General features: G+C 36.3%; 1 protein-coding gene across 5 annotated transcripts in view; it reads right to left on the reverse strand.

Moving 5' to 3' along the window:
* RABGAP1L (RAB GTPase activating protein 1 like) overlaps positions 1-13,682 on the reverse strand; it is a 262,912-nt gene that overhangs the window by 196,832 nt on the left and 52,398 nt on the right. For all 5 annotated transcript variants that reach the window (XM_075038616.1, XM_075038614.1, XM_075038615.1 and 2 more), the window contains one exon: positions 4,204-4,297. In XM_075038616.1, coding sequence (XP_074894717.1) covers positions 4,204-4,297 — 94 coding nt within the window. The remainder of the gene's footprint in view (positions 1-4,203; positions 4,298-13,682) is intronic.

Below are 13,682 nucleotides of genomic sequence, written 5' to 3' on the forward strand. Positions count from 1 at the left end.
AATCCCACCATCCCAAATAAATCTGCCCTGTTAGTTTGAGCTAGTGTTTTACTATCTGTTTGTACACACACCAAGAAATGTAGCAAGACAGTTGCAGGATGACTTTTTTTATTCTCCAATACTGTGTAATTAATCCTACAAAAGTTGGTATATAGAACCATGAAAAGGCCATATTCAGACAGGTTGACTACTAAAGATCTGTTTTTCAAAAATAATCCCATCACTGAGCCCATACATTTAGGATAAAATCACTGAACACGCACAGTATTGCAGAGCTTTCAGTCACAGATGTTTAAACATAATTTGGGGGATAATAGGGTTTACTGATCCAGATTAAACCTCGCTTTGACTTATTATGGCAATTTTCCTAGCAATGCAGCAGGAAGACCACGTGAATTGACTCTTTATTTTTTTTAATGTAGGAAGTGCTTTGCTCTGTTATTGTTTTGACTATTGTTATGTTTTTCAACTCTACTGGTAGGAGAATAGCAAGAGTGGCAGTTTAGCCAAATGGTAGCAAGCTGTGATTAAATTAAATAACCTGCAATTTGACCTTCGATTTTAAGTAAATGTTTAGAGTACTTATTCTTTGAAACAGGTCATTAAGATATGAACAGTTTACCACTACTGTTTAAACTTAAAAGGTGCTCTAAATAAATTTCTTTTTCTTCCACTCCATGGATGATATCTCCAATTTTCCAAATTACTTGAGAATTAAAAAAAAAGAGTGTGACTATACAGAGCCCTTATTCTTTTAAACACAGTATTTATTTGAAATTTTAAATGTGTAGTGCAATACAAGTAATGTCAAACTTTATCATTCAGTTAGCCAAATTAAAACCCAACTAGCCCCTTTCCTCTTTTTCAGTATATTTTGCAGCAAGTCACATTAGACTAATGGTCTTGTGATGAGAAAAAGCTAGAAAGAAAAACCAATATCCACAGAAGTATTAAAAGGACTAGACACTCTAAGCAGTTACAAAATTATGAAATGTACATTCAGGAATAAATAAATAAGATACACCAGAAACTTAAAGCTCAAGTTGTGTGAAAATGAAGCATTCATAGCACACTTCAAATCAGATTTGTTTGTTTATTACATGGATTTGGTCATATGTGTTCTATGAGAAACACAGAAGGCTGCCTCTGAGGACTCAGCAAGCAGATAAAATTAAATGAACAGCTAAAAAGGTACATTCCCATAGAAACATAACAGGGAATTTTCCAGCAACACCTAGAAAACAATACAAATATTGTATGGCAACAACTAACAGAGATGCACATTCCATGCTGTAATACCATCCTTACTAGTGAACGTATTCACAATTGAGAATTAAGCATGCTACAGTACACCAGATTTTACTGGATTTGTCACATATTTAGATAGTTTTATGGTAGAGCAGCATCAGACCATGTAGTAAAGCATAACTCTAACAGACAATTTCTGAGTCTCTGAATGTCTTTTTGGGAAAGAGCTTGATCATTAATAATCCTTGCTCTGTATTCTACAATAATGAACAAATACTCATTTTTCCCTCCTTTGTGTAGAGGACCAGGCACCTTACAGTCCCAGACACTTTCTGACACCTGCTTGTCCAGACTATAACAGAAACAAGCATAACTTAAAAGCTTGTCTTATTCTGGTCTTATCCTTTAGCATGTGGGAAAAAATGGGTCATTCATGGATGCTGATATCTTTAGTTTGTTACAAAGTGCTGTAATTCTCCCACGCAAAATTCAAAGACATAATTTTAAAACATCAAAGAGCAAGGACACAGAACCATAATGCATAGACTATGCTCCAAGTTGACAAATATTTCAGATCAAAGACTGCTATTGACCATTACTACTTTAAAAAACAAACAAACAAAAAAAACAAAACACATCAGAAACAGTTAAGTACTCAGCTAAACTAGCTTAGCTTGCAAGAACAACTTTAATGCTGAGGATGCGTAAATAGTAAAATAAATTAAAAGATACTCCATTACTTTCCAGCTGTTTATTGTATCTTTTTTCTAAATTATCTTACTCTTATTCCTGTTTATATGTTTGAAGGAGACTCTTGGAGCAATGTTTCTGCTGAGTCAGTCCGTTAGGTTACAGTGACATTTTAATGAAATGACAAGAAGCAATTAAAGTGCAAGAATTTTTTTATCTAGGAGACAAATCAGCACATCAGTTCTCCAAGTGGAAATGTTAATTTTTGTTTGTTTACCTTTTTTTACAAGTGCACAGATATTCCACTAGCATATGCTGCAGTTTTCAACACACTAGAAGATTTTATTTCAATCTATTTTTAGTTTTCAATTTGTTAACATTTTTCATCTGTGACTCTTTCCAAATTTTGTTCTTAAAATGTAACATAACACTATTCAAGAATTCAAGTATTTTATATGCTTGAATTTATCTCAAAAGATAATATTGCTTGAGACACTCCTAAAGAAAGTGTTTGCTACTGCTAGTCTTCAAGCTGGCTGGGATCTCCCCATTTCTCATCCCATTTTTAACTCATTTTAACTAGGGTGTTTTAACTACTAAATGATACTCTGAGTTAAGTGTGTAAGTTATGTTAGGACTTCAAAATAGTTTACTCCAAAAGTCTTCAAAGTTTTGTCTCATTGAATAGCATACTTGAGTGACTTGAAGAAATAATTGGTTACATGAAGCTTGAGAGAATGAGCTGTGGGTGTTTTTTTATTTGAGTCCAGATATTTGTCAAGGACAAAAGTTAAAACTAAAAGAATCAACTGACAGATGAATCAAAAAAAAAAAAAAAAAAAAAGTAGCATCTTCCAATGCAAATGCAATGCACATTGAAACAAACCTGCCACACAGTTCTTTAAGGACCCAGGATGGCCTTCCTCATTGGCCTTGGGGTGCCAGTTATAAAATTGCAAACAGTTTATAAACTCTCTCTTAGGATGTCTTTTAGAACAGGCTTTGGAAAGTTCTAAACAGCTCCAGAGCAGATCCACTTGCAACCTTTTCAGGTGAGGAAAACATTTTGTCTCTAGGGATCAACTGAGTTCCACACTTTTCCTCAGTATTTCCTTGCATCATTCAGAGGGTCCATAGCCAGAATATTTGTACAGTCATTCCATTAAATATCTGTGCTTCCCCAAAAAAATCTTTCATTAAGGCCAGAAACTTGGATGACAAAATAGTTAAAAACAAGCAGGAAGGAAGGGTTCCGTTAAGCTCAATAAAATCTTGTGGTGTCTCATTGAGCAACCTTTGCATGAGATCTCCATTAAAGGTGAGGTCAGCAGCAAGAGGCTGTGTTTCTCCAAAGCTACAAGGTGGCCAAGGGGGAATTGCCCAGATAAATCCCTAAAACGTTTTTCAGCTCTCTTTTCAGAGTTAGGAAAAGGAAACTTTGCCAATTCCAGATTAAGGGCCTCTGATTATTTTTGTCTCAGACAGCAGGAGCTATTTCTTACAAAGGGAAAACCAAGCAAGTGGTTCTGGCATTTGCTAATAGTATAAGGTCTCTCAGAGGTAGCAAATACGCAGACTTTTTTCTCTCTTGGCAAAGTATACGGTGCTACTGAAGCACTTAATTAAACCACAGAAATAACACTGTTGAGAACATACTCTAGGCTTACAAATATTCTTCATTTTACTCTCGAAAAGAAACAGTTTTAGTGAGGATCGCAGTCTTTCTAGAACTCCTTTTCAAGTGTTTACATATAGCACATTAAAAAAAAAAAAAGAAAAAAGAAAAAAAGAGTGCTTCTAAAGAAATCAATCAATTAAATGTACATCAGCTAGAAAGAATGGCTTAGATAGGACAGACTGGAGTTGCTCTGTCTTTATAATTCTAGCACTAAGAGGCACCGAGTTTCATAAGGGCTTAACATCCAGCCCCAAGGAACACAGGTGGCTACAAAGGTGTGCATCTGAAGACTCACACCCGCAGTGTGAGCATACTTGGACATATTCTCAAACACTGAATGAAACAAGATTTTTTGCAGATGCTGTGGGAGAGATTTGTCAAATAACTGCAAGTTAAAATAAGAGGATTTACCAGTCCCTTTTAAAGTAGATTTAAAAAACACATTTCAGTGTGTTTTGTATTTTAGTTTTTAAACTGTGTACTGTGTAAGCTGAAGAATTTCAAACCTCCTGCACAAGAGCATATAGTCTCATAAAACAAAGAAAAGGTTACTATTTAAAATCTAAATTTAAGAAATTAAGCATTACCATCTCCCCAGTAATTCTCCCCAGGAATACAAAATCTTCTCAGGACAATCCTTTGACACATCACCAGTGCCACTGGAGAGTTCATTATCACTCTCTGCAAAAAAAAAAAAAAAAAAGAAAAAAAAGAAAAAAAAGGACAAAACAAGAAAACAAAAGCATGCACAGATTTACCAAAGAGAACAGACATTAAAGATGCATACACATAGGTCTCAGACAAATTCTCCTCACATATCAGTTCTAAAACCACAAAAAGACATAAGAAATATTAGTGGAACCATAAAGAACGTTTAGCAGATTTGACAAAACAAGTGTATTAATAAAGTTACCATAAAGTTCAAGAGAACAAGACTAGGGAATAATTCACAGCACTGGTACAGGAAAAAGGGCCAGGATCTAGAAAAATATTATGTGCGTAAAGATTCAAGGCTGTCAACTATCCATTTAATGAAATTTCACAATGCAGTATTATGTAAAAGTCACATCCATTCCAGACTTCACATAAAGAGAACTCTCTTTTAAAGCATAGTAGATAACACTACTTCATTACACTGCATCCCTTATGTGCCATTCTGCTCTCATGTGGTACTCTGATCTGAAGAAGCCTATTCAAGAGCCACAAAATAATTTTTTTTACAGAAATAATTTCATGGATGAGCAGCAAAAACAAGTGTGACATGAAAGGTCATATTGCATGGAACAGAAAAGAATGCTTCAAATGGAAAAGAAACTTCATAAGTATTAAGAATAAAACACTTATGGAGGGATATATGTCATGATATTACTAATATACAAAACCAGAAGGGATAATGTGAGCCTGGGATAGCGTGCTCAAAATTCATTCAATCCAAGTAACCATCCAATTTCCAAGTGTCTTATGGGTCTATGCAGCTGTCCACACTAAGTTTAACAGTCTAACTCTTTAGAGGAGCTCCTCACATGGATGTGGTTTTACAGTTATTTGGACTTTTTCCAGTTTTATCTGAAAAAAATACTGCTAAAAATTAAATGACTGCAATTTCAGCAACACCAAACATTGAGAGGACTCCAGTTCTTAGCATCAGTTTACTATGAAACACAACTTAAAAAGAGACACTGCAACAGCCCTGTATCCTGAGAAGCCTCTGAAGCTATGGATAGTTTAGATGTTAGAGGGTCTCCAAGGTTGCTCCTTCTTATGAACTGAGCTATCTCAAGAAGCTAGAATATGAGAAAAAAGGAGGACCAAAGCTATATCTGCTCCCCAAATCCCTTAGATATTCTCTTAAACACAGCTCAGTCACACCTGGTTGCTGACCTAATATCTTTAATTCCTCAGGTACATTAAACACTTCACTTCCAACTTTATGTAGACAACAGCAGTAGTTCAGGTAGAGAAGGATCTTCACTACTTGTACAATTATCCTCTCACTTCAATTACACGTTTCTAATTTATAGTCTCAGCAATTGTCAAAAACAAGTCATTAATAAAAATATCATCAGTGCTTGAATTTGACAACAAACTGTGAGGAGAAAGATAGCATGTACTGTATTTCAAGGCCAACAGCAAAAATGCTGCCCTGAGAGAACAGAGAAGCATATCAGAAATCTCTTTGTATTTCAAATTGAACATTAGATTAGTGAAACCCTTTAGCTTGGAACCTGTTTGTACAGCTTTACACGCCCCAAAATACAAGACCAACCTGCAATTAAATACTTCCCCTTAGAATAAAAAAAAAAACAACCAAAAAAAACCCAAACAAAAAAAAACCCACCCACACTCATAATAGATCTAGAGGAAACTTGATTTTAAGGTTTTCCAATCTTTTGCATACATTCACTAGATCTGAAGATGGAAATATGAAGATCTAAAACCCCCAAATTTATAATTTTAACTAAAATTTGATATCACTATGAAAGTTTTCCCAGTAACCAAAGGAACCCATTTAGTTCTATTGGAAGAAATGTATTTCAAGACTCAACTTTCCTTTCATTTTAAAATTACCAAAAAAATTGTAAAGGCAAATCTCCTCACTTACCACTCAGGCATGGTAATAACTAAAAAAAATTAAGTTAAAGCAATTAAATGCATTACATTTTTAAAATTCTCTCCTCTCCTGATTTGCCTAACCGGATCAAAGTGATCAATTATAAATGCAGCCCTTCTACTTGCCATGGAAAAAAATTTTGAGGAAGGCTTCTCTAGATTGAGTACATCGTCCATTCAGAGACACAAGGCACATGTTAATGATACTGGTACATATTAAGAATCTTAAGAAACCTGGCTCACAGCAGACATATATCATTAACCACAATTTCAGAAAGGTTTCACACATTCAAGGTAAAGACAGACAATCTGGCACAAAATTCTGAAAGGAGAGATTTGAATTACTTTGGAGAGACTGAAGAACCACAGTGCATCTCTACAAGATCTCCTGGTGAAAATATACACAAACAAATCTTGCAGTCTGAAACAGAATCTGATAAAGAAGAAAATCCCCAACCAGACCAAAATGTTTAAAAATTAAGCTACACTGAATACTTTCAGGAACAAAGCACACCAGTTGTTATCTGATCCAAACCTGAGCTTGCCAAGGAATACTAGTATCAGACAAAAGAAACAAACCCCTTCTTTTCTCACTACGCTGGTATTCTATGCAAAATTCTTCAAAGTTCTTAATTCTTCAACGTTCTTAAGGAGATCAGTGTTACATAGCATACATACTCCAGCAAGATATATCACAAAGCTAAAGTGCTTCAGCCCTGAAAATTCTTTCATCTGGAAGGCTTAACAGTATTTGGAATGTATTATTCAGTTATATGTCAGAAAATCACAGGCCTTAATTAGAAATGCCATATGCTCCCTTTCAAAACAAGCCAACGTCAAACTTCAAAATAGAACAGGGCAAAGGAAAGAGAATAAACAGCTTTAAAAAACTCTATTTTGTTTCCACTCTGAAGACTATTTACATATTCTAACCTGTGTAAGCACTTAGGTATACATTAGTGGGGTGGGGGAGAAAAAGGGATATTTAACTGTAGATGTTCTTTTCTGAGGTGTACTTTTATACATTTTTTTCCACATTCTATAGCATCTGTAAGCCAGCAGCATTAGCCAGGGCATGATTTTATCCACCCTTGTTCTGCTGGGAATGCAACAGATCCCTTACTCTAAATGTACTGTGTACTTCTCCCTTCCTCCTTTATTTGCCCTGACCTCTCAGAGCCTATCAACTAGACAATAAAACTTAGGCCTCATCAGAACAGGAGGAGAATGGGAGATATCTCAAGGAAGCAAACCTGAGGGGCTGGGTTATAAATGGGTGTACAAACAAACAGCCTTTAAGAATACTTACAGGTAAGCCTCTCAGGCTTTTTGTTTGTTTGTTTTGAATTGCTATGTGATTCACAAAATTCACAAAAAAATTGGCTTTCTGGATGTCTCATGAACCAATTCCGTGAATTCAGAGCCTCTCTTTAAAGCAAGCCTGAAGGATCGCACTTCCGCAGCAAGCATTGCTCTGCATGGCTTCAGCACAGAATCATAGAATACTTTGGGCTGGAAGAGACCCTGCAGATCATCTAGTCTGACCTCCTACTCTGAGCAGCCCTAGTTAGATCAGGTCACTCAGGGACCTGAGTGGGAGGGTAGAGTCTTGAACACCTTCAAGAAAGGTGACTGTAGAATCTCTCTGTTCCACTAATCGACCGTGCTCATGGTTTAAAAACAAACCAACCAAGCCACCAAAAACATCCTTTTATCTAACCAGAATTTCCCAGGTTCCAACTTGTGTCTGGTGTCTGTTGCCTCTCAGCCTGTTATTGTGCACCTCTAAGAAGAGCCTGGCTCTTCTACTACTCTGATGTAGTAGTTGTAGACAGCAATAAGATTCTCCTCTGCACATTTTCTTCTCCAGCATGAACCAAACCGAGCTCCCTTAACACCTCATTGTTCCTCATATGCTCCTGCCATCTGGCCAGCTTGGTAGCCTCCACTGGACTTGCTCCAGTGTGTCAATGTCTGGCTGGTACTGGGGAGCCCAAAACTGGACCCAGTACTCCAAACGCAGTCTCACAGGTGCTGAATAGAGGGGATGGATCCCTTCCCTGGACCTGCTGGCTAGACTTGTGCTAATACAACCCAGGGTGTGCTTGGCCTTCTTTGCTGTGACGGTACACTGCCGACTCATCTTCAACTTTTTGCCTGCTGGGATCTTCAGGTACTTTTCTGCAAAAGTCGCTTTGTGTCTGGTTAGTGTCCAGCCTGTCTTGTCACACGGGGTTATTCTATCACGGATACAGGACTTGGCACTTGCCTTTGTTGAACTTCACGAGGTCTTGCCAGTGCATTTCTCCAGCCTGTCCAGGTCCCTCTGAGTAGGAGCCCTACCCTCCAGCATTACCAACCACTCCTCCCAATTTGCTGTTGTCCACAAACCTGCTGAGAGTGCACTCGGTCCCATCATGGAGGTGATTAATAAAGACATTTAACAGCACTGAACCCAATACTGATCCCTGAAAGATACCACTACTTACTGGCTGCCAGCAGGACTTTGCACCATTGATTGATTGTTTCATTCCAGCAGTCCAGCCAACCTTCCAACCACATTATTTTTTCACTTATCCAGTACCTATCTCACTGACTTAATAGTAAGGACACTATGGGACATAGTGATGGGAGTCCCTGCTAAAATCAAGGCACACAGCATCCACTGCCCGTCCCTTGTCCACAGCGCTGGTCACCTTGTCACAGAAATCAATGAGGATGGTCACAATGATTTGCCCTTCATAAGTCTATGCTGGCTGTTCCAAATGACCTTGTTGTCCTTCATGTGTTTAGAAACTACTTTCAGGAGTATTTGCTCCATAACCGGTCCATGGACTCAGGTTAGACTGACCTGGATCTTCCTTCTGGCCCAATGACATTTGCTTTTCTTCTTTTGGATATTTGCCATTTGCATGAGATAAATATGGAAGCCTATACAGATACCACTCAGGTTGGGGGAGGATCTCCAGATGACAGATTTTGCATATACTCTGTTTTGTTAGTACACCTATAGACAAACATAAATGTGTAAAAAATGGCCTCTTTCAAAAAATCTGTAGGGACATTCAAGAACAAACTAAATCTAACTGATAAGAAGCTTGGCAGCCTACTGGATATATATATATATAATTTTGTGCCTACTCCATTTAGAAACACTCACTACATAAATTATTCATTATATGAGTGGACTATTCAGAATAGGGCACAAAGAGTTATACTTTAAGTGGCCCAGCACTAACATTTATTATGTAACAATACTCTATTGACTAGGCTCAATTGTAACTTCCCCCCCCCCCTTTAAAAAACAGAATCCAACTTGCAGAAGAATGATTGTTGGTATGAAAGACCTCTTAGCACTTTAGCAGCACCTTTAGCAAAATAAACTATGGCTAATTATTCTTGGTAACCAATAATTTGGAAAATGCTTCCCAAAGTGGGCCATCTTCCACATAGCAGAGGCACCTCTTTGGATTTAGTCTGATCCAGAATAGCCTGAAAGGCTGTTTTTAGTGGAAGACAAATAAAACCTTCAGAATTACAACAATTACCTTTGATATGAAATGGCAGTAACGTTGGGGGAGGGGGGACGAATGAGTTTGGGGTTTTTTGTTTGTTTTTTTATAATAAAGTATTTCTAACTATTTAAGTGCCACAGACCACCTTACGCAGTAAAATGGCTGTACACATTTAGAGCACTGTAAAACCATGAGGAGCTTTGACTATCTCCCAAGATAGCAACAGAGTGATTAAGACGAGCCTTATGAGACAGCTCCACTAGGTTATCCAAGTTCTTACTTTTTAACTTAAGAGAACACAGGTCTTGATCATATAGGCCCCTGCAGATATTTGTCTAATCTAACCCTACAAACCTCCAGTTACCTCCTTAAGCAGTTCATTCCAAGGGCTTCATTACTCTTACTCTATGGACTATATCTCTCAGTTCAAACCTAATTCTTTCTACTTGCAGTTTATGCCAATTACCTTTTTCTCCTAAACAATTCTAGCACATCTCACTTCCAAAAAAAACCACAAAAAAACCAAACCCCTTTTATTCTTTCTTCTCTAAAAAACTCTGCTTCTTTCCTCAAAGGGCACATTCTCCAGACTTCCACTCATTTCTGATTTTTTCCTCCAGCTGGTCTGTATTTTTTCTTGATGAGAGGAGTTCAAACAAAATACTGAGGCATAAAGTGTTCAAAACATAAAAATTATGCACACAGTAACTCTTTATTATAAGCAAATATCCCACAGGAAAAAAAATACACACAGAGACACAAAATCTTGGCCTCTTCTTCCCCCTCATTTATTTTCATAGCAAGAGGCTTTTGAGCCCACAAACACAGAACATGGAGCACCCTTAGAGGATAACACTAGTATTCATAGCAGCACTGACAAGTTGTGCGAAGACTGTAACAAAATATGGTGAGAAACCAACTCAGAAAAAAGTCAAATAGCACAGATGTTTCTCTCTCTGATCAGGTACTTAACAGACTCTTTCGAACAAAAGTAATCAACTATGTTAATGGGTACTTTCCAATTTTGACTTGAGGAAATAGATTCCAGTTAAGAACTCTTACTCATGTCAACAAAAATTGAGGTATTAAATATGCTTGAATGTTTTTAATCTTCCTGTTTGTTTTGGGGTGGGTTTTTTTTGAATGGGCGTTTTTTTGCATCTTACTTTAAAAATTTTCCTTTAAACAATACTCCCTCATCGACATTTAACACCAATTATATAGCTACAAGAGCTACTTTTCCAATAGATTCAGTTCTCCTTAAAGAAATCTACTAGATCACCTGAAATATGACAATACCTTAAAAGTCAAACTCATTTGTCAGTTAACAAAAAAGGCAAATAAGGGGGAAAACTATACTGTTGTTTCAGAGAGTTCAAGCACAAAAGTGAAGTACATCCTAAAATGAGTAGAAATGCATGAATATAGCAGATAAAAATGAACAGGTGGGATTTGAGCACTGATGTGAAGAAGAAAAAAAGATTTTTAATGAGTTTTAATTGAGAAGCTGTTAGAAGTGAAATAAAGAGTAGGTGGAACTGAAAAATAATATAGTTGGAGCAGCCTGAAGGAGAAAGAAATTAGGTCATGAGGATAGGTGGGAATAGAATTGGAATACTTCAAAAATGAGAAGTTTGATTTTTATGTAGGAGAAGAACAAAAATGAAGGGGGAGCTGAAGTTGGCAGCATATTATCAGGGCAACAAGATAGACGTTGCTGACATGGAATCATTCCATACATACTAGATAAAAGAGGATCATGAGAAAGGCCACAAAAAAAAGCAAGTTTCCATTTATAAGGTAACAGGAAATTATATAGTATGAACAATAGCTTTGCCAGGAAAGGCAAGACTGAAACAAAGTTTAAGTCATGAAATTGATTCTAGGATTAAATAAGGTAGATTTTCAGAAAGGTCCAACTTTTCAGTGCATTATAAAATATTCTGATGAAGACAAGAAGATTTCAAAATGCCTTCCAAATGATATATTTATGAAATGACAATCCTCAGTATATTTTCTAATTTAGAGGGAAGATCAATAATCAGGAGGAGTAAAATATGGATTTATGAATATGAACAAAGACAACTTGCACTGAATTCTGCTCACAAGAACCTTCTGTTTATATGCAAGTTTCATAATTAAGTTAAAGAAAAATTAATTTGGCAGCTACTGAAGTACATATAGAGTAAAAACAAAAAACAAATATACCTGAATTCTTCACTAAAAGCAAAGCAGTAATAGCAAAAATCCAGTATCTTTATTCTTACTCTTTTTTATGAATTATAGGATACACATTTTTCACTTAGAATCATTCAAGCAAAAGCTGACAAACCCCAAAATTTTTGATTACCTTGCAAACAGTTTGCAAATTTGCTACTCTATGTAACCAAAATCTGGATCCCAAAAACCCATACATTTGGTAAACGCTGAAAGAGGGTGGAACAGCATGGGATTAGATGATGTCTGTCTTTCACTCACTGCATACAATAATGGTTTTCACACATAAAGAAGTCTGTGCAAAATCTCTCAAAGGACCCACACTTCTACTTTGATACAATCCTGTTGGTTGTGTAAAACGGCTAGCCAAACTGACTTTTTCTTTTTAATACAACAAAAAATTCTGCACTTAAAAACATGTCTTCGTTCTATGCCATACAGTTTCTACACAGGCCCTACATTACTGTCATATTAACAAAGAATCATTAAAAAAAAAAAAGTCACAAAAATAACCCTTAACTGTGCATCCAAATCTGAGTGTAGAAATATGCACAAAGAGATGCTTCTACCCTCGTGTAGTGAATATACAAGTGAGCCACCATGACATATCTAAATTTGATGTACAAATGCTTAAAGCTGAATAAAAGAGTGGAGAAAAATTATTGCTTCAGTTCAGTAGTTTTTCTCCCACACAGATGACAAAGCCAACTAAATGCTGCACAGTGGAGGTATTCTTGTAAATATAAACATCTTCCACATGTACTGTGCTGTCTGAAAACTGACATCTTTGAGAACATGCAAGAAAATCAAATTTGAGATGTTGTCACAATTCTAAGGCAATGCAACTCTTTACTCCATATTAGTAATTTACAAATTTGTACATTAGTATCTACTGCCATATTTGATATAATCAAATGAAAAAAAAATCCACATTATAAACACATAAAAATTATGTATTGCCTGGCATTTACTTCAAGTGCCAAGGCAATATGCAGGGCACTTTGATTATGAAATACTTAGGCTTAACGAAACACTACAAAGCTAATGACCAAAACTAAAAGGACAAGAATCTCACTTTGAGGTTGACAATTATTAGTAAAAAGTCAGGGGGAACTGTTTGTTAGAAAAGTCTTTCCAATCATCTTTATATTAAATAAGATAATTTTTAAAATGATATGAAATGTGAAAATATATGAGCATAGTAGTGGTAGCTTGAGGCCACACAAAACCATGGCACTCATGACTGAAACCTGAGATCCTCTAGCAACAGGAAATTCTAATTCCTAATAAACCACCAGGATTGCAAATCCTTTTTCAAATTACTTTCAAACTACCATACTGTTTTTAGGCAGACAAGGAAAAGACAACCCGTACTGAAATAAAGCACCCAAAACATTCAAAATAATCTGCAATTTCTTCCAGACAAGATGCAAACACGAATTTATGCTTATTTATTACTGAAAGTGTCTATTTTGTACCACAGTCTGAAGTGATTTTATGTAAGTTGTAACAAAAAGGACTGAAATCCAAGAAACAGATATCACCTATGTACCTAAGGAACTGAAAACTCCCTTAATTTGAACGTAATTTTTCCCATCATTCTGCAAGAACAAACCAAAGTCATCAACAGATTTCCCTGGAGTACTCACGAACCGGAGGCCAGAATTATGGAATTATATTTTGCCTTGAACTTCACAAAGTCAGCGTGAACAACAGATTTTATC

Source organism: Buteo buteo, chromosome 10 (genome assembly GCF_964188355.1).
Source record: "Buteo buteo chromosome 10, bButBut1.hap1.1, whole genome shotgun sequence".
Classification (NCBI taxonomy): domain Eukaryota; kingdom Metazoa; phylum Chordata; class Aves; order Accipitriformes; family Accipitridae; genus Buteo; species Buteo buteo.